Source organism: Camarhynchus parvulus, chromosome 1, assembly GCF_901933205.1.
Source record: "Camarhynchus parvulus chromosome 1, STF_HiC, whole genome shotgun sequence".
Taxonomy (NCBI): Eukaryota; Metazoa; Chordata; class Aves; order Passeriformes; family Thraupidae; genus Camarhynchus; species Camarhynchus parvulus.
Window position 1 is genome coordinate 103,622,322 of NC_044571.1, and position 21,786 is coordinate 103,644,107.

Sequence of the window (21,786 nt, forward strand, 5' to 3'; positions counted from 1 at the left end):
TGAGTGGATTTCTTTTCTTCTTATTTGCATATCCTGTGCATGATTATGACTGCTCAGAATGTTGTAAAAACCTATGTCAGTGAAGTTTTATGATGTAATTCATTTACAAGCATCTCCTATAAATATCTGTTTGTGTGGATTATTACTTTCCTTCTCAGGCTGTGTCTTTTGTCAGGCCTTAATTCACAGAAGTTTTTGAGACAGAAATGAAGCTGAAAAAATCATCTGATGAGAAATATGTTTCTCCTAGTAGCTATGAGATTTTCTTTGCTTCTCTGCTTGCAATTTTTGTGTGTGTTTGTGTTGGACTGATTGTACTTTCTTGGTTATCAATCCAGGAGTTGGAACGAGGTAAGTAGCCAACCTTTAGCTACAGAGCTTTAGGAATTTCTTAGACATTGAAGACATTACTCTTAAAATTGTAGGGGTTTTTTAATTTTTTTGTTGTTGTTTTGTTTTTTGTTTTTTTGGGGTTTTTTTATTTCATGCTATGTTTTTAATGCTGGGGACAGGAGAAGTGGTGTTTTAGGGTTTCTGTGTTTTCCTGCCCTGAAAAATGATGTGAACAAAACAGGGGGAAAAACCAAGCACAGAAATCATGCTCTGAAGGCATATAAAGTAATTTTCATGGTTTAGGCTTTGGAAAAGATCCCTAAGATGCAATCCAAGTCATAAAGCTTGGGTTACTCCCCACATTCTTCAGCTAGTGAAGGTAATATGGAAAACTGTGAAATTTTACCTTTTTCTCCATGTATGAGTTTTGAATCAGAACACAAATAATCCACTGAAAAGCTAATAATCTCCTAGAGTTTGTGGGGCCCACCCCTTGGAGTCTATTAATGTTTTTATTTTAAAAAAATCTAGTTACTTATTGGTGTGAAAGAGTTCCTGCATCAGTCAGTTGCTTGCCCCAGGTAAAGTCATTCTTAGTCTTTATTCAGTGCTCAGAATGTAATGGAAGAAGTTACTGATACTCAAAGCAAATTAAATTAAAATATCTATATATATAGATAGATATATTTATAAAAAACATATATTGATATATATATATAAATGCATATATTGAGAGATATATATAAAATATATATATTGATACATATGTATGGTAGATAGATAGATAGATAGATAGATAGATAGATAGATAGATAGATAGATAGATAGATAGATAGATAGAATGTTTCATGATGTTTAAATGGAATTAAAATTTTGGTTAAGAAATCATGTGGATATAAGGTAAGATTTGCAATTATTTTAAAGATCAGCCTTCAAAGGAGCTCAAAGCAGTCTGCTATTATTAATTGATATTAAATTGGTGTTACTATGTTATGCCTTCCATAATAAACTGTTCATTGTAGTGTTTATTGCTTATCTGCTGTTATGATTAATTTATTAAATTTATTAGAAATGCCTATGCCCAAATTAACATGAGAATGAGACCGTATGCCAAAGTCAATAGTATGGATTTTATCTGACAGTAAGCAAGAGAGATAAAAAGGAAGAAATAAGAAAGATGAGACTGGGAGGGACGAGTAAGGTGGAGAAAGATCAAGTAGAAAATATCAACACTCCATGGATCCCAATGGCAACCTGTTGATCTTCTTGGTGGTGAAGGTTTCTTGAAAAACACAGAATCCAGCGGATTAATATAATTTTGGGCCAGGTGGCAATGCCCAGGTTCCTGTTAGGAGGTGTCTTCAGGGAGGAGAGAGCTTTGGTTGTCACAGCCTCTTTATGCTGTTTTGCCATAAAGGGCAAAACTCCTTCATAACCATGTTTAAACTATGAATGATAATATTTCAGTCTCTGGCGTCTGCTTTTGTCTTAAAACTTGCTTTGATGTTAATGCCTTCAAACACAACCTAAAATACTACTGGTACTGCAACCAGTAAGAAAAAGGCATTTCCTATCAATCAACCTTAATTCAGATATTTTCTGAGAATTTCCCGTGTGTTACACAGTGAAGAAATATTTTTTTTAATGTATAATGAATTCCTTTATGTATACCTCATGTCCTGTAGCATATTAAAATCAAGATTAAATTTGCAGCGAGGATCAGTTGTCTAATTTCTTTATAAATTCTCCCAGAATTTCATGTGTGCATTGGTGAGAAAGGTCAGGTCAAAAATAATTTCACTATTCTGACATTGGATGTTTCCAGGGTTATCATCGAAACCAGTTTACACATATAAAAAAGGGCACAGCACAAATACATAAAGTGTGAGGCAATATTTCATAATATTTTTTTTTATCCAGAACATAGAAAATACTCATAATTCACTATTTGCCTTCCCGTTTATCTCCATCCTTTGTGTTAGATATAACTGGGCATATCATTGTATCCTTTTTGCACACACAGTGTTGCAGAAAAACAGCATCTAAAACAAAATTGAAAGTAATGAGATCTAAGGGCAAATAGAATTCATAAAAATATGATCACCATTATAACTATTGTAAACATTAAAAAGTCTATTTTTTTCTTTAAACTCAGCACTAGGCAGAACATCTCTGATCACAAAGCAGTAAAAAAAACCCCTAGAAATTATTGTATTGATGATCTGTGTGAAATAAAATCTAATGTAACATTTTTCATTTATTTCTATATCATTAAAACACCTTTTTTTTTTCATTATCTAGCTGAAGCAGATGTGATTACTCATAGCTATATGGGAATATTAAAAATAGTCTCTGGTACATCTTTCACTTCAACCTTACAAAACAGTTCCTCAGCAGATTTCAAAGTCCTTGCCTTTGATGTCGAAAAATTGGTAAGAACCTATCAGCTTGTGGTTTATTCAAGATTATTTGTAGGTACATTAATTCCTTAACATTAACTGCTGTTGATGGTTTTTCCTTTCCAAAAAAGGGTTATTTCAGGTCCTAAGCCTGATCAGAACCCAATATATTCCTTACTTGAGAAAATCAATGAATCGTCAAAGAAATACCTTGCTTCTGTAGTCGAGAAAAAGTTATTTAGTACTACAACCATGATTATAGTGTGAGAATGTGTGTATATTTAATTATTAATAATTTTTATTATTTTATTAATAATATATTATTATATATTATTATAATATTATTATATTATTAATTTTTTATTATTGTATTGGTTCAAGATTTCTCTTTTTCATATAGATACAAAACATCTTTCACGAAAGTGATCTGAAACACAAGTTTGAGAGATGTGAAATTTCCCAGTTCAAGTAGGTACAGTTTAATTTAACTTTGAAAATAAATGTCAAATGTCCTTACTTAGATATTTCTCTCAGAAGTATTTATCTTGATTATCAAGACGTCCTTGGGAACCTCCTATGTTATGCCTTTCGCATGCTACATCTTCCAATGTGCTCAGTTTGACAAACTGAGTTTGGGCAAACTTTCTTCTCAAGCAGTCCCTGCCTTGACCAAACCAGTAAGGCTGAGCCCTAACACCCACTCAGAAAAATTCCATATTTCAAAGGACTGCTGAATTATTTTTTTACCAAGGTGCTGTTTGCAGGGTTGCTGATCCTTGCCATCTGGAACAAATTTCAGGTTAGAGATCTCCTGGCATAAGCCTGGAGGCTCAGGCACTGATATGTCCCTATGATCCACTTAATTCACCTTCCTTAGGATGTTAACAAGTAAGGCTGTCATTTGACACCAGGAAAAACTGCAGCCTCTGTGTCCTAAAGATTCTGTGAGTCTGCTTCTTTTAGTAAAGCTCATTTTCAATATTCTGGGGTGTTGGTTGTCCTACTGAAGGCCAGCTGACAAAAGTTATACAGCGATGTCTGTGGTGTTAATTCCATCTGCGCTATTCTTAATAAAGTCCTGGTTCAGCAAAACACCTGTAACACTGTCTCTCATTATTACACAGTTCCATGATGTGTTCCTATCCTGTCCAAAACATTCTAATCTCAATGGGAACCATGTGGTGTTGGTTGTGGTTTTTCTTTTTCTTTTTTATTGTTGCTTCTTTTTCTACAGGAGATCAGAAGATGACCACGACAGATTGACAACAGAGAGCAGGTAATTGTATATAACAAAGTTTACTTAAAATACAGGCAAGAGACAATGATACTGGTAATTTAGACAGTTCTACTGTGGGCTGTGAATAGATTAAAAAAAAAAACAAACAAAAAACAAATATTTTTAGAATTTAGATAAGGCCCTCTAAAGAGAATGAAGATTCAAGACATATATTTTTGCTTAAAACTTCCTTTAGGATTAGATTTTAAAAAATGATAGTCCCTGGGACTGTCAATTTAGAAAGAAAAATGGAAGAGTAAGTAAGAGAGAGGTAAGAAACTATCTAGAAAGGAAAAGAAATAGGTTTGTGCTGTTTGCTCATGTAAAACTGCTTAAACTGAGGTCAGATCTCATGCCACTACCAGTAACTCAAGTTTTAAATCAAGAGAAGTCTAATGACACACTGTGATAGGCAAGAATAAAAGAGAGGATAAAAGATTGACTCTAGAACTGAAGAACCCTGGGAAATGGATGGTATAACTGGCTGTCTCATAGGTGAACCCAGAAAATTAAAGTACACATTACATGACAACAGATCAATAGTTTTGTGCTACCACATGTTCTTGTGATATCAGTGTAAGTACATAAAGTTGATAAATATGTAGAGGAGATTAGTTTATTTGAATGACTGTCCTTGAAAAAAAAAAACACAAACAAGATATTGGGATATTATCTGACCATGAATATCAGTAAGGAATGGGAAGCAGATTTACATTGGAGCAATCTTTTGATTGGAATAGTGAGGACATAACCCTATTAGCTAGAAAGCAGAGTATGAACACTTTATGAAGGATTATATAATATTAAGGGAATGGACTGCACAGCAGCAGGAGTAGGCCACTTCCAAAGTGTTGTCCTTGGAAAGGTAGATCCAGCCAGGAAATTTGGGTTCTGCACAAAGAAAGGGACTATTCTCATCAAAATTTGGGCATCAAAGATGGAGATATCTCTGAGCAGTTTGCTCAAGACTACCTTTGTAAGTGCTGGGTTTTTAGTTTTCTCATCTGGTTAATTTAGAAGCCTTTCTGGAGGAGACCAATTATGCCAAAGAACAGCTCATTTCTTTCTGTCAACCAAAATGAGAATCTAGATATCTACACTGTAAATAACTGTGTTGGCAAAACTCATCCCACCACTGTATCTTGACACAACAATCATAGAAATTGCAGAAAATCTACTGGGTTTGAATGGTGGATCTTGTTTTTAATAAAACAGTAAGGATCTGTCTTAACTTCTGCATCTAATAACTTTGTCTCAGACATTACTTGCTTTTCATTTAAACCGTGTTTACCCCTTCAGGCAATCTGCTTGGCATTTCACCCTTGAAACGCTGCTGCTGCTGAGTCACAAGGAGAGCAATAAAAGCGTTTGTTTGCTCAGCATGGCCTAGAGGTTATCAGAAATATGCAAGAAGGGGAGCTTTTCTACATATTGCAAACTACAAACCATGCTCAGCAAGACGACAGGATTAATCACTCCTTACAAAGAGCAGTACTGAGTCAGTTGCAAGCGGGTAGTTTAAGGGTAAAATGTTTGCACCTAAATTTAAGTAAAGGAGAAAATGTTTATCTTTGGCAAGCATCATACTTCAACATTACCTTACTCTAGCTGCAAACATAAAACTTCATAATAGTGTCTAGAAAGGATGGAGAGAGCAAACAGAAAACACTCTGGATGAAATTCATAGAAGTTAAATGCAGTTTAACCACAATTTCTAAATATCTCTGTTTTCAGCCACCTTTGTTTCCTTGTGAGAATCCAGGCAATCACACAGCAGATCTGCTAAAATGCAGAATCCACAGATTTGCTTTATAAAAATGGTCACTTCGTATTATATTTTGCCATATTACACAATTTTCATAATAATTCCTGGTTCACCTTCAGTATTTTAGGGCTAAAACTAATAGACCTGTTGAACAACAGTAAAGCTATTTCTTTAGTTTTTCTCAAGTTCAACTCCATTGCAGCAATTGAAATGAACGTTGTCTTGTTTTTTGGGTTTTTTTTTTCCTGATAGTGATAGTAAGAGTAGATAAGGAAAAAACAAAGTTCCTCCGAGGTTCAATCTAACCTGATGACTAAGAGATGTTTCTTTATGTCATCTTTGCCAGCCAATATTAAAAAAAAAACAATTTGCCTTTGCCAATGGAACCAGAGTTAGAATGAAATATTGTCTAGATGATGTTGCATAGCAGATTTTTTTCATCAGTTTGAATAACTAATCAATTTCTCTGTTTTGTATTGCTAGTGTGGTTGTGATCCTCACCCTTTATTTTACCCATATGGTAACTCTTGAGAAAATAAAAAATGAGCTGGTTTTGGGTGTCACTGCAAATAACCCTACCAAGACTTTGAAAATTGATGTGAACAGCATACAAATCACAGGTAATATTAGAAAGGGTTTTTTTTGAGGTTTTTGTTCCTTTTTTTTTTTAGGGGGGGTGGTTTTGTTTGGAGTTTTTTTTTGGTTTTAATTCTAAACACACCTCAGAACTACAGGTAGCAGGAATGAAAGCTTTGGCTCTCAGACAGCAATTGGATTGTTACTTTTTCTCCTAGGTGCCCTCCTCCCCTATTACATAACTTTCAGTAGCAGCTTAAAGAATTTACAACCTTTTCTACTAGAAAGCATGAGCCAGCATTGTGTACATTCCCTAAGGAGGGAGTAAAGGGCAAAGTAGCGGTTTCCCAGTGAAAAGCACTAAATTTCACCTCTTATGAAGCATAATATTTGTAATTTTTAGCCCTCTAATTAAAGCAATTAAGCCCCAACCCTGTTGTTTCATAAGTAAATACAGTTACAATTTTATTTTGCTGAAGAATGAGAAAAGGGCTCAGAGTTGCAGGGAGTAAAGACCCTTTTACTGAAAAATATGTCCTGTAGAAAAACAAACTGCTCTGGGAGCAGTGCGCCCAGGGAACTGGCTCCATATTCCTGTAGAGCTTAGGCAAATGTAAGTAGTGGAGAAAGAAATAGGGATTTAAGGACTAGGTAACTTTACATTCTGCAAATATACAGATATTTTATGTAAGTACTAGAAAATATATGAAGATCTAAATGGAAACCCTTCAAGATCAGTGGGAATCATTTTTTTTTTTACCTGAACAAACCTTCAAAACAGCCCTTCATTGAGGATGAGGTTAAAAAACAATCTGAATTCTTTGAAGCAGAAGTTGATGAGCTGACATTTGAAGATCTGCTGGAGTTACTACTAAGTAAAAACTGAGGAGTGGCAATCTGCTGTGCAATGTCTCTTAATCTATACTAAAAGCTACATTTTTTGCTAAGTACTTCAAGTATTCAAAGGCTAAATTCAGAGTCTGGGCATATTTAGTTCTCTTTACTGCTTGTTTATTACAAATTACCACACAACACTGTGGAAATTGATTGCTCATTATACTTCAGAAATGCCACCAAAAAAATAATTAATAGCCTCTTAAAAAGTTCATCCAGTGATGAACTTTGAAGTAGTCAAACTTTTACTGCTGTGTATCATTAAAATGCCTCTTTTCACATGAGAAATCACCTGTCCATTCTACCAGGAGTTCTTCAGTAAAATAATTGTAACTAATTAACAATCACAATCATATGAGGAACTTTTGAATTGTGCATATCAACATGTTCTGCTAGAGACATTCCTATTTCAGAGAGGGAGAGAGCTGTCACACAGGCATGACTTGCTTGAAGTGAGTTTTCACAGTGATTAAAAGTAGCTTTCTTTCTTGTAAACTATGGCAGGTTAATTTTAACTCATTCAACTCTTCTAAACACTGTTTTCTAAGACACGAGGGCTCTGCAAATCTGTATAGAATAAAAAGCCTCGAGAGAGATTTCCCAGGTGAAGATATTCTATGTGCAGTACAATCAGTAGGGATTGAGGATTGAAAGGAACTGCAGTGGCTTTGAAACCTCATAACTCCAACTCATTTTTGGGATCTTTCTTCCTTGGGAAGATCATGGAGTTTGAGAAAAGATTGGGAACAGGATGAGGCAAAATGAGGGAAGCAGGACGCTGACAGTGATTCAATGAGAAATAGTCACAGCTGATTTCTTTTTAGTCTTTATTTCTGTCATCTAAAACTAGACACTGTGCCATAAAAGAAGTTTATAATCAACTTGTTTTCTTCCAGTAGCTGCTGAAAATCCTACTACAACAACACCTTTAACCTCATCAGGTCAGTATCTTTCTCAAAGCAGGCACTAATTTTTGTTACCAATACAAGATGAACAAGAATTGCTGTTAAACTCATATAACTTAGTAAGGCTACCCTGGCTGCAGCTGGGGCTTGACTGCCAGGGTCCATTCAATGATAATTAACTGCTTTCACCATTCTGACTATTTGAGAAAGCAGCGAGTGATCTGTAGTCTGTACAAAATCCGTAGGAGCTTAATTAGAGTACCAAACCAAGAGCAGAGAATTCATTAACCAGCTGAGCTGCAAGCTGAAGATTTTGCAGATTTAGAGAGGTAGATCAGGCTGGGGAGTCCTGCTCTCATGTTGTGGTTATTGATTTACTAAGCAATGTTGACAGGCAGATTTTCCTTCCACTATCCCTGGAAGTTTTACAATGATAAGACATGAAGCAGACAAACTTAGTCTCACAAACCTGCCAAAAGTCAGCAAGAGAGATAAACAATACAATAAGTGCTTTATAGCACTAGGTGCAGATAGTCACACACAAACTACATTAAAATTATCACACACAAACTCTCCAGGGCACAGGGTACCAGATCAGAAGCTAAACAACTGCCCCTATAAATATAGGAGACAAGTATTTATTGATATTCTAATTAAGCCATAGTGATGAAAGAGTTACTGTTAGTCTGGGTACAGGCCTACCGACGTGTATAGTCCAAAGTGTGCAAGTACTATAATCTATTCCCAAAGATACAGTTTAAACTGCTAACATTCAGGTTTTTCCCTTTCCATCCCTTCCTCTGGTATTCTCTCTTAATGCTCCCCTGGTCCTAAGTTCGATGTTGCTAATCAACTCCAAGCAAAATTTGGAGACTGGGGGAGGTTCCTAAGCAAAGAGGAAGGGAGTTGGGAATTGTCAGCACCCAAGGTTGGAATGCCAACAATATTCCTGGTGTGAATTTCTTCTCCCTTGGCCTTGGGTCTGCTTGAGGTCATTTTTGTATTTTTTGTTAATATTGCCTGCTTCCTTGTTCTTTATATTTCAGTCCAAATGTCATGAAATACCTACATTTTAGCATATGAGGTACATTTACACCTGCTGGATATGGTTATGGCTCTGCTGACCCTAAAAACATCCTTTGCCATCTCAACCTGTTACTTTAGTGAGATTTTCTAGTAATTGTGCTTATATCACTGCTGCTTCTATCACTGTCCTGTGTTTTCCTTTTTGCTGTCGACTTGTGCATGCACTTTTGGGAACATCTGTAGCAACCACAATTTTTCAGCAGTTTTCAAGATGCAGCTCCCTGCTAACTGTTTCCTTAGCATTGTTTGCTCCTGCATGTATGTATGGAACGTTTGGAAGGTTATCCTGTAGTAAATGTGTAGACAGATATGCTGGTATAAAAAAAAATATATATATGTGTGTGTGTGTGTGTGTGTATCACTTTGAAACCTGTGATGGTGTGAATTGAGCTTTTTTTCTCCGCAGAAGCTGTGAGAACAGTCCATCTATTCACTGCTCTTCTCTCTCTCTGCCAAAGAAACCATGTCCCTAAATTTGCTGACACAGAATGCACCGTAACAAGAATGGCTCAGTTCAGCTTAACAGTATTTGCTAAATAAGCATGTTTTGATCAAAAATTGGTGGGAAATCCTCCTGCAAGTTTGTGCACTAGGTCTGGGAGAGCAGGAATATCTAACAAAAGTAAGTTGGTGATGGCCAATGGTCAGCAGCTTCTGCCCACAAAACTGATGGGTGACAAACTATAGAGAAATTCTTACTGCATCTTCCACTTTATTCCTTCAGGCCCCTCATCCTATAAACTGAGGCACTGGACCCAGTACCTGCAGTGACTTGGGAATTGTTTTCAGTCAAAGATATCATCATCCTACTCACATATTTGAGTTTTAATTTACAAAGTAGAAATAGTAAACTGGAATGCTAAAGCAAATTCAGAGAGGAAAAGAAAAAAGACTGTTTGGGAGCTGGAAATGCCAGGTGCATCCTCAATTAGGTGGAACTTCTCTTGGAGCAATCACAAATACACATTCCATTTCTCCAGAATGTTTTGCAGTTTACAATCACTAATTACATCTGCTTATTTACCCAGGCATTTGTTCATGTGTAAACATGCACACCCACAGTCTATATATATAGATATATATATATACCTGTATGTAAATAGACAAACACTAGATATGTTTTAGGCTCCTAATTGATTTGTAGAACAATTTTATTTGTCAGAAAATGTACATTTTCCTTTAGCACGAATGTTGAAGTTGTCATAACTTTTATTGTTTCACCAGATCCCACGAGTTTAATTACAAGTTCCCTGACACCAACTCCAGGTGAGAACTTTCACAGGGCAAGACAAGAAATTGCTCCTATTTTAGTGGGGGGAAGGAGGAAGGAGAAAAGAAATCTTTTGAAGTTATTTTAACACTTGGGTTTCACATAATTTTTCTTATGTTTATTGTGACACTTGAGCTTCAGGACCAATCCACTGAAGCTGGCACTACCTGGAATATGGGGAGATATTTTTTGGTTTTTGGTTTTTTTTTCTTTAATATCTGCAATAATACAGCTATAAAAGCAGATTGGCTGCTGCTTTACTCTGCCCAAGCAACCACAGAGGTGCTCCCAGAGAGCAAGGAGTAGAGTTCTAACCTTGGGTTGTGTTTGTCCAGGTTCAGGACAACTCACTACAATCAAGCCCTCAACAACAGTGGGTGAGTAACTCTGTGTGCGTGTGGAGCAGCTGAGAGGGGACAAGGAGTAGAATTCTAACTTTGGGTTGTATTTGTCCAGGTTCAGGACAACTCACCACAATCAAGCCCTCAACAACAGTGGTTGAGTAACTCTGTGTGTGTGTGGAGCAGCAGAGAGGGGACAAGAAGTAGAATTCTAACTTTGGGTTGTGTTTGTCCAGGTTCAGGACAGCTGAGGGGTTCAGGAGCAGGGAGGGGACAAAAAGTAGAGTTCTAACCTTGGGTTGTGTTTGTCCAGGTTCAGGACAACTCACCACAATCAAGCCCTCAACAACAGTGGGTGAGTAACTCTGTGTGTGTGGAGGAGCAGGGAGATTACACAGAGCAATCTGAGGTTGCAAAGTTGCACTGCTCATGTACAGCCTCTCCTCACAGCATTCAATCCTTGTATTCCATTCCTGAAAATTCAGGATATGCAGGTTTACCTTAGACCAAGGTGACTTCTTCAAGGAGAAGGGACTTCTAAGACTGTACGTGCTACAAAAATGCTTCATGTGTTATGCATGTTGATGCACACATTGACACTAATTCTAGATGCTCTTTTTTTAAAAATTCATATTATTTCTTGACTTTTATGAGGAAAATAAAATAAGCAAACTGATAGCAAAGTATGGCTTCCAATGGGCAGAAAGCTGAAGATATTTGAGTCTTTAAAAGCATTCTCCAGCCTTCTTACATGGTGATATATATATGATTCCTACAAGCAATCTAATGTGTTCAAGTCTTATGTGTTTACTGCCCTTATTTAATTGACTGTAACACTTACAGCACGATTTAAGATAATTTGCCATTTAAAAGAGAAGTCAGAATGTTTAAGCAGGAAAAGTTGATTTCTTTCAACCCAGGAGGTGGCAGTGCTGTTTAGTTTTTTGTGTTGAATAAACCAAGGATTGATCATGTTGTATGTAAACAATAATTTCTTGCCTGATGGGCTTGTGTGAAATCTCTTCCTGGGTTATTGGTTGGAATTTTTGCTCTGGGTCTAGAATGCACAGTTTTGTCTCTGCTCATCTGTGGAAATTCATTCACTGGCCCTGTGTCACCTCCAACACTTTACTGGAGGATGTTTGGGTCATTTTAATTTCCAGTTGGATGCAAAATGGTAAATCTTGTGGCTTTGTGACATTTGCATTGCCAACTCTGAGGGCGTTTTGTAAAGCACTTTGAGGTGCTACAATACATCCACACCAATGTCAGTCTGAGACACACAGAACAATATCATACTTAATCTGATTACAGAACTAACAGCTCTATTAAAAAAAAAGATGAAATTTTACAAATTACTATTTTTCCTTCTTGAATCAGAAATGTTGACCTTTTTCTGTAAGCATTTATTGAAGTAGAGACAAGGAACTGTGTGAATAGTTCTATAGAATTTAATGCAATTTTAACAATTTTGAAATCAGTGGCTCTCCAAAGCTTAGTTTAGCTGTATGTTTCTGTTCACTTTAATAGGACCTACTTCAATTCTAAAGATATCTAAGACCAAAACCCTCTAAAGATGAAGAGTTTGTTTGCAGTAGATGAACATTTATGCTCTAGGAAAAGGCTATTAGTAACATCTATAATTTCAAGGATGTGCCCGTGTATTCTTCTAACAGAAATTTGCTCTTAACTTATACATTTAATTTGTAAATCTGAAAAGAATATGGTTTCTGATAATTCTGGTGTTTAAGAATCTAAAGGCTCTTTTTTTAGGATATGCTCGTTAAAAAATCAGATTTCTTAGCATGATGAGGTGCAACAGTGTGATGTGTTAAAGCTGAAGAAATCAGTTAAATTCTATTTACCTAAACCCAGGGATTATTCACTGTTATTTAAACCAAAGTACAGCTTTCTCACATTATTTGAACATAAGAAATTGGAAAATGTCATTCATTATATTGCATAAAGTAGTTTATTTGTGTAAAGGGGAAAAAAAAGGAATTCACAAACATTTTTTTCCAGCCTTGCTTCAAGCTTAGTTTCAAAACATATTTCACTTCTGAGAACTCTCTCCATTCTCTGCCAAATTTATCTTTTTAGTATGTGATATTTCATTCCAGGCTTCTAAAAATGCAGTTTTGTAAAACACAATAGAGTGGTTGATTTGATTTGTGGTAAAGCAACCAGAGGTAAGTCAATTTTCCTTTGTAGTGAGACTGCATTACTGTTGTGCTGTTATTGTTCTCATCCTTATTATTCCAGCTGAGTGTTTGCCACCTGCTGAACTCTGTGCTGATGGTGCAACCTGCATTAGTGAAGAATTCTTTTGTGATGGAGTCTTGAACTGCCCAGATGGTTCAGATGAATCTGAAAAAAGATGTGGTAAGAATGCAAACTCCTGTAAATCAGTCTTTTTACACATGCTTAACACTGTCAGTCATTTGTAAATTGTTTATGGGCAATAAACTGCACAGTGAAGTCCAAATCAATTCTATTAAACATAATAATGAGTGATTTTTATAATATTTATCTTGCAAGAGGAAACAATGTTCTGTAAAATTCTCACTAATTAAGCATATTCTTAATAAATAATGAAATATTAGAGTCTGTCTGTTTTAATATAAAGTTATACATTTGTTGCTTACTATAGAAATATTACTAACATAAATCCTATGTAAATTACAAAATAATATACAAATTTAGTATGAAGATTTGCATCAGTGAGATCAAACAGTGTTCAGACCAGATGACCTATACAGGTCCCATCAACCTCAGCCCGTCTGTGATTCTATGAAATTACAGACCTGAAACCCCATTGGAGTTTAACAAAAAGAGTTCTTATCCTGCAGTGCCAGTCAGTTTGTTTGCTTTTGTATTATCCTTGAGTACTGTGCCCATTTCTGGGCCACTCACTACAAGAAGGACATTGAGGGACTGGAGAGGAAGGGCAATAAAATTGCAGAATAATCCATGTGAGACGCTGGGAGGCCTCAGCCTGGAGGAAAGGCAGGTCAGGGATCAACTTCTCATTCTGTACAATTCCCTGAGAGGAGGGTGGAGCCAGGTGCAGGTCAGGATCTTCTCCCAGGTAACCAGTGACAGAACAAGAGGAAATGGCCTCAAGATGTGCCAGGGGACATTCAGGTTGGACATCAGGGAGAATTTCTTCACAGAGATGGTTGTCCAGCATTGGAATGGGCTGCCCAGGGAGGTGGTGGAGTCACCATCCTTGGAGGTGTTTGAGAAAGGACTGGGCATGGTCTGGCAGACAAGGTGGTGATCCGGCAAAAGCTGAGTTCAATGACCGTGGAGGTCTCTCCTAACCTAAGTGATTCTACTCTCTGATTCCATTTGGCTTCCCGGTTTCCCCAAGAAACTGTTTGTACCAAGGAGTTTGACAGCAGTGCTCCTTACCCAACTGCTCTGCAGGTCTGCTGGGGAGGCGTGTGGGTTAATGCTCTTAACATTGCTCTCCACAGCCTCAGCTCTCAGTTAAAACTCTGTCAAGTTGTCTCTCAAATAGAACATTGCAAATGCTTTAGGAGAAATGGGAGCAATTAACTCCCTGAGTGGTTTTTTTGCTTGTTTGTTTGTTGGGTTTATTTGTTTTGTTGTTTAACATAGAATTTGATGCTAGAAATCTGGAAAGCTTCTTTCCATTCTGCTGTGAGAAGAGGAAAACAGCGAGGGCAGTCTGCTTCAAACTTTCCGAAGCATGTGAAATGCTGGGCTCTAAAAACAAACAAACAAACAATTAAAAGCCCAATTATGTTTTTAAAGAATCTGAAAGCTTGATCCTGAAGCTTTGTGACAGGCTGAACTTCTCTCTCATAAGTGCAATTTTCTTCAGAAAAAAAAAGAAAAGAGAATTGCAGATTATCTGCCCATTAGCTACATTTTGTGCTGCCTGCAGTCAGCTCAGAAGGGAGACTTGGCTGGACATTTTGGGGAAAATATCCATCAGAATACTTCAGTACTAAATCCACCGAAGCACATCAAAATGTCAACTTATCATAACAGCTGCATCTAGCTAGATCATAATAAGTATTGGCTCTGAGTTGGTCTTTCTACAGTTGAGGAAATCAAAAGGTCCTAAGGGTCAGCTAGATCTTAGTTCCATGGAAAGCATTAGATAACATAACACCAAGAAGTTATTCAGTCATTCATTTCTACCATCATAGGGTTTGTTTTTGTTTTGGGTTTTTTTTTTTTTTTTGAGACAGATATTATTCTAGAGGTATTTGTTAATTTAAATTTTTTTTTAATTTTAGGTATTGCTAAATAAGAAAAATGTAGGCCCTTATATTCATAAAGTAATATTGTAGATCTCATAAAATGAATGCTTTTTAGTTACCATCAGAGACTCTCAGAATGGCCTGGGTTGGAAGGGACCTTAAGGATCATCTCATTCCAACCTTCTGCCATTTACAGAGGCACCTTACACTAGACCTGGTTGCTCAGAGCCCCATCCAACCTGGCCTTGAACACTTCCAGGGATGGGACATCCATACAGTTTCTGAGCAACCTGTTCCAGAAGCTTTTCCTAATATCTTACCTAAACCTATTCTCTGTCAGTTTGACTCCATTCCCCCTTGTCCTGTCACTCCAGGCCCTTGTAGATAGACTCTCTCCATCTCTCTTGTAGAGTCCCTTCAGAGAAAGGACACAATTATGTCACCCCAAAACCTTTTTTTCTCCAAGTTGAACAACCCCAATTTTTTCAGCCTTTCCTCATAGCAGAAGAGCTCCATCCCTTTGATCACCTTGGTGGCTGCCTCTGGACTCACTCTAGCAGGTCAATGCCCTGACTAGGTCTGAATTTACAAGTTTCACCCACATTTCATTGAAGATATTACATTCATACCTATTATATATGACAGAATTTAATTGATATTATATATTGGTAGATACAGACAAAAATAAGCTCAAATACTTGAAGTCAAAGCTGTGTAGACATGACTCAGCTGTGCCTTGGAGGCCACACAGGGGTTTAAGTTATGAATTCTGCTTGAGTAGAGTTTTTCAGCTGAGGCATAGACAGACTCTTATGCACAGGGTTTTTTGGATGTGATTTGCACATCTCCCCAAATATAATTTGTGAATGTTTTCCCCTTTGTAACTAAGGACACTATTCCTCATTTCAGCACTACTGAACTAAAAATTTCAGGAATGTGCATACTTAATAAAAGTAGTAAATAAAATAAAAAGTACAAATAATAAAAGTAATAAAAGTAAAAATAAAAATATAAAATAAATATTAATAAGAATAAAAATAGTCAGTGTCAGAAGGGAAAACTGTCGGAAGGGAGCTGTAGTTACAGTTCAGAGAGCTGGATGATTTGCCCTTGTTCATCTTCACTGATGCCTGGTATTTCCAAACAATTTGGTCAGTTACCCCTAGTGCAGCATTTTTGGCTCATAACCTTATAGAAATACAGTTCTGGCTGGAGGACAAATTGTTGATCCATGTTTCTTAAATTACATTGTCAGTCTTTCCTACAAAAAAACTCAGAGCTTCTCTAATTTTATATATTTAAGTTTCTTAACAGATTTTATAAAACCAGTGGAATAAGGGGTAAGAAGCTGGATGCACCTTTGGGATAGCTGCCAATTTTTGCACATCTTTAATGTTTCACATTTGTCCCATTCCTAGAAACTTAATATGGTCACATGAAATCTAAAATTGTTTGGATTTTCAGAAGTTCTTTAGAGTTTCACAATGAGATTTATGACCAATTCATAAGTCATTCTACAAGTGCTCCTGCATATAAAAGGAGTTGCTGATCTCTAAAGAACTTGATTTGTTTTTCATCTTGATTGTTATTCCCTCTAGTATTTCTGATTTCATGTCAATGGTTTAAAAATATAAGATTAAAAAGTGAATTTTAGTCATCTCTTTCCTGCATTAGAGAGAATTCAGTAAAATCTCAGATTCTTAGAAGAGATTCAGGCAACGAAGCACCTTTTTTTGTTTGTTTGTTTTATTGATTAAAATTATCTTGAGAGCTTCTTTCTGGCTCTGCAATGCAGTGCAGTAACAAAAGGCTTCACAAAAGTACAGCTAGCAATTTCAGTGAAAGGGTCTCTAGAGAAATGTGAAGTCTGAGCAGCAGCCACTAATAATGACTGGCATTGCTGTAAAGCAGCCACATAGCACGTAGGGATACAGAAAAGGAGAATGGAGGCTGATCCCAGGAGGGGTTTCTGCAGACTCTTCGCAGTTATTATATGTCTAGACTATCATTTTTGTGATTACTCACCTCACAGCATCACTGCAGCACTGAGAGAGATTAATCAGAAAGTAACGGACTGGCCTTTGGCAGAGAAAGATGCTGTCAAGTGAAATATGTGGGCTGGATTTGACCAGTTTGGGGAGCTTCTCCCTCAAATTCAAGGCTAACAGGATGAAGCCCTCATAATGTCCCATGTATGGAACAGAAGTAAATAGAAGTGGACAGCAGGATACATACTGGGGAAAGAGTAGAAGTGGCACCTTCAAAGGATATCTCCTGTCTCCTTAGGAGAATACCTGCAGCTTTTCTTTGGGCTCCAGGATGAGGCAAATACATAATGACTTCCATGCCCATCCATCTTTGACCACAGCTGCTTTCTCCCTGCAAAGAAGAAGCACTGGCAGGTTCTCTGGGGGAAAAGGACCAGTCCCTGCTGTCTTCCTGCTCATTCCTGACACTAAGCACTAACTATTGCTAGGTCTACCTACACTTGACAGGTCTACCTGCTTGAATTTACTCATTGTCTCTTAAGAGGTAAGGAACAAACAAAACAGAACGATAAGAAGATAAGAACAATCATAGTTATAGGGGGCTGGAGCATCTTTCTTATGAGGAAAGGCTGAGGGAGCTGGGCCTGTTCGGCCTCAAGAAGAGATGACTGAGAGGGGACCTCATCAGTGTCTGTCAGTGCCTGCAGGGAGGGGTCAGAGCAGGGACCAGGCTCTGCTCAATGGTGCCCAGCAATGGGACAGGGGCAATGGGCAGGAATTGATGCACAGGAAGTTTCACCTGAACAGGAGGAAGAAATTCTTCACTGTGCAGTGACCAAACACTGGGACACATCACCCAGAGAGGCTGTGGAGTCTCCCTCCCTGGGGATATTCCAGAACCATCTGGACACAATCCTGTCCCAGCTGCTCTAGGTTGATCCTGCTTGAGCAGGGAGGTTGGACCCATTGTGGTCCCTTCCCACCTGATTCATTCTGTGATTCTAAGAGAAATGAATGAGTGAATACTTGACATTGACTTTATTACAAATGCATGCTTTTTTATTATTGTTCATACTGCAAGATTCCTTTTAGATCGGATTACGTCTTACTTGTTAACAGCACCACATTTTTGTAATCTTCATTCTGTAATCTTTCATGATAACAAGCTGGGTGCTTTCCTTCCTCTCACACTGATTTTCTTCTTCTCATTGGTAAGGACAGGGAATATGTGAATTAAAGTGGAGGAAAAAAGTACCTCTATAGCAATACCCAACTCTAATGCTAATATAGAATAATAACTATCATTCATGGACCTTTTCTCTCTGTGTGCTTAAAATCTTATGTGTTCTGTTTTCCTCTCAAAGATTGCAAAAGGGAATATGTTTCTATTTCAGCTCATGCATTAGGCATGTTGGCAAAGTTCATTCTGCACAGTCTTTATTTATGGTGTACGGCTGCATGAAACAAAGCTTGACTTTTATTTTGTGTTTGCTACAGTGATAGGCAGAAAGAATTTTACACTTATAAAATGAACACGCAAGGAGGTCCAAATTATTTATTTACATATAATTTCCCAGAGGAGGACTATGTTCAATAAAATTCCCATTTAATTTTCAATATGTTTGGTTATTCGTAATTTGGACTGTCATTATAGGTATGACTCAATTTCTGAAATTAATTAAAAGCTCTATATAATTTCTGATCAGCTGCCTCAAACTGATGAACTTGTCCTTACCTCTCCAGATAATAATGTGTGGTATTAATTTTATCTTTGTGTGAAAGCATTGTGATTCTTTTTGAGCAACTAAAGAGAAAACATTATTCAACAGATTTCTAATAAAATGTTCAAGAGATGAAGCAAAATCTTCAGCAGTTCTTCAGTGTCTGCTGAAATAAAAATCTCTGCATGAATTATCATTTCCAATCTTGCTGAGGCTTAAAAATACTTTTTATCCCCTATTTCTAAAGTGAAGAATTTTCATAGACTAGAATACCAACACCATGGAAAAAAACTATTGAAAGCCCTTTGAAAAAATAGATGATGATAAATGACATTTACCTCAGCTGAAGGAATTCAATAGCTGGCAGGAAAACTTGGGAGATCCACTTATCTCTTCGAGTACTCAGTAATATATAAGGCAGGGAACCAGGAAGCTTATAAAAGTAGAGATAACAATAGTCAACCATATCCCCTTTTGCTTTTATTCCTGTGATATCAAATTGTCTCTGGTAGTACAAACATAGTTTTCTGATTTAAAGTAGTTGTAGATAAGAACTGGTAAGGCAAGATCCTGTTTCCTTATAAAAGTATAGAGTAAAATGAAAGTATTGGATTAGCTAAATCCAGTTGCTGTTTTTGAATTATTTGGATTGGTTTAGATTAGTTTGGATTAGTTGGATTGTGTCTAATTTAAAAAATAATTTTCTGTACTGCTTTTCTTCTCATATAGTACTTTGAGATCAAACGGTGATAAGAATTAGAAATGGGAATAAGTTGATAGTGTATTTTATTTTGTCTTCCTATTGTTGCATACAAAGCAGTTCAAAGGTAATCCATGTAAATCAATATCCAGGGTCACCCAGGCTTTGGCTCTGATTCTGTTTTCCAAATGTCATGCTGACAAATGTTCTTCATTATATCTTTACAGCTGCAGTTTGTGATGGAAAATTCATGTTGACTGGCTCCTCTGGGTTTTTTCACTCTATGAATTATCCAAAGCCATATAATGAAAACATTGTTTGCAAATGGATAATAGTGTAAGCCATTTTCCAATAATTTTGTACCTAACATTTTTTTGGATTATGAGGTGATCTTGTTTCCTGCGCAATAGTCTTATGCCATTTGCTTTTATTCCCAAATACCCCAACATAGAAAATACATAATATCATTTTCTTCTTTCTGTTTATGTGACTTTTCTTTAAAAACCTTCATGCATGAGCTCCATAATTATATCAAGAATTTTTCCACTTACAAAAATTCTTAGGTACAATTTTGAGAAACCTTGTGTGTTATATACATCCAGAGGAACATAAGTGTAAGTTCAAAATAAATCACATAACTCAAAATAATTGCATGATTTTTTCCCCAAAGATTATATTAAATAGTAATCTTCAGATGATGGCTTTATATTATGTAATTTTTATTTAACAGAGTTTTCAAGAATTCCCTTGTCACTTAGGTGTAAAGGTTTCATATGTAAATTAAGAGTACCTGTGTACCTATGTAATTTAGAAATATGTTTTAGAATTGCATAGTTAGCATTTTACATAATAACACCAAATGTTAAGCCTTGGGAACAAGAAGTGGAATTTTTTTTTTTATCAAGGACATATACCTACAGACAGGGACAATTGTTTGATTTTGACTCTCTAGGTCCAGTTCTTAGGATAGGGAGAAAAAAGATAGCCACACTATATGATAAATCTCACCCAAAAGTACATATCAAAAAAAAAAATTGGATGATCACAAGTTAGACAGTCCTAAAAATCTCTCCTATGATTACCAATTCAGAAGTTACTGCTTTGAAAAGCAGTAATTCTTATTATGGTTTCATAATAATGGCTTGCTCTTTGATTCTGAGAAGTATTAATTTGGCAGAAGATTTCAAAGGATATTCAGAAACTGCCTTTAAAATTGCAAAAGGTTTGAGCTTCTCATTCCAAAGGCTCCTTTGAAAGTGTTAAGCTTTGATTTTGTTCAGAACTTTCATCTTTACCCTGAAATCCCAGTTTTCCTTCTGTTTAGTACATTTTTTCCTTCTCACCATCAGTGGCACTGTTCACCAGTAATTACTGACAACACCTGGCTTTAAAATACAGGTGTGTCCCAGGAAAAGAAAACAATTTTTTTTCCCTTCAGAATATATCTGCTTTGTTCCTCATTTCATGGCATTGCAGAATTTGAGATCCGTAAATAAACATGGCCCCAGTGCCCTCCTTCCAAGTGCTGCTATAGCTGCAAGAAACATTGTATTAGGTAGATACCTACACCAGGGATGTAGCTGGTAAAAACATCATTTGGGAAAGAATCGTGAGCAATTGCAAATAATACAGTAGAAGTTCTGCAGATATGTGTAATTACAGATTGAAAAATGACAGAAACCAACCATCTGAATTTATTTTCCACTTAGCTGCTTTAAGAAATCAGGCAACACTAAGAGTAAAGCCGTAAGAAATTCAAAGTGGCACTCAAATTTTGTCTTTTTTCAGAGTTGTTTCCATGAGGGAACTTTTGTGTTTTCCAGCAACCTACATTTTTTATTATCCCTATAAAAATGTGTTAAAGGCACACTATAATACATCCAAGATTGGATTTTTCTTGTGCCTGCCTTTGTCTAGAAATATTTCCCCATTACCTTTAGGAAGAGCTTTTGCATTTTCATGCCCTTTAACTCCAAATTAAGATCCAATCTCATCTCCTTAGAGAGCAATATGCTTAATATTTCCCTGAAAGTTTTGCTTCCTGAACCTTCCAACTATATGTTTTGCTCTTTTCTAACCAAAGCTGTTTCTTCTATCTGGAGAAATAGAAAATTACTACAAGAACAAAAAATTTTAAAAGGCAAAATATCTAAGTATTTATTTCAAATTTCTCTACTTATCATTACTGAAAAGCACCAGCAGATTGCTGTTAAAAGCTTATTTTCATTAATGCTCTGAATTCTGAAAAAACCCCATTGTGGTAGCTAAGCTGGTAGTATTTTAGAATTTGGACTACC

At 36.5% G+C, this 21,786-nt stretch overlaps 1 protein-coding gene across 1 annotated transcript in view; it reads left to right on the plus strand.

The window, feature by feature from the left end:
* Positions 1–206: 206 nt before the first annotated feature.
* TMPRSS15 (transmembrane serine protease 15) overlaps positions 207–21,786 on the plus strand; it is a 52,412-nt gene continuing 30,832 nt past the window's right edge. Inside the window, 10 exon segments of the mRNA XM_030952271.1 lie at positions 207–351; positions 2,635–2,765; positions 3,133–3,200; positions 3,967–4,008; positions 6,257–6,393; positions 8,140–8,184; positions 10,459–10,500; positions 10,840–10,881; positions 13,108–13,227; positions 19,717–19,825. Coding sequence (XP_030808131.1) covers positions 207–351; positions 2,635–2,765; positions 3,133–3,200; positions 3,967–4,008; positions 6,257–6,393; positions 8,140–8,184; positions 10,459–10,500; positions 10,840–10,881; positions 13,108–13,227; positions 19,717–19,825 — 881 coding nt within the window.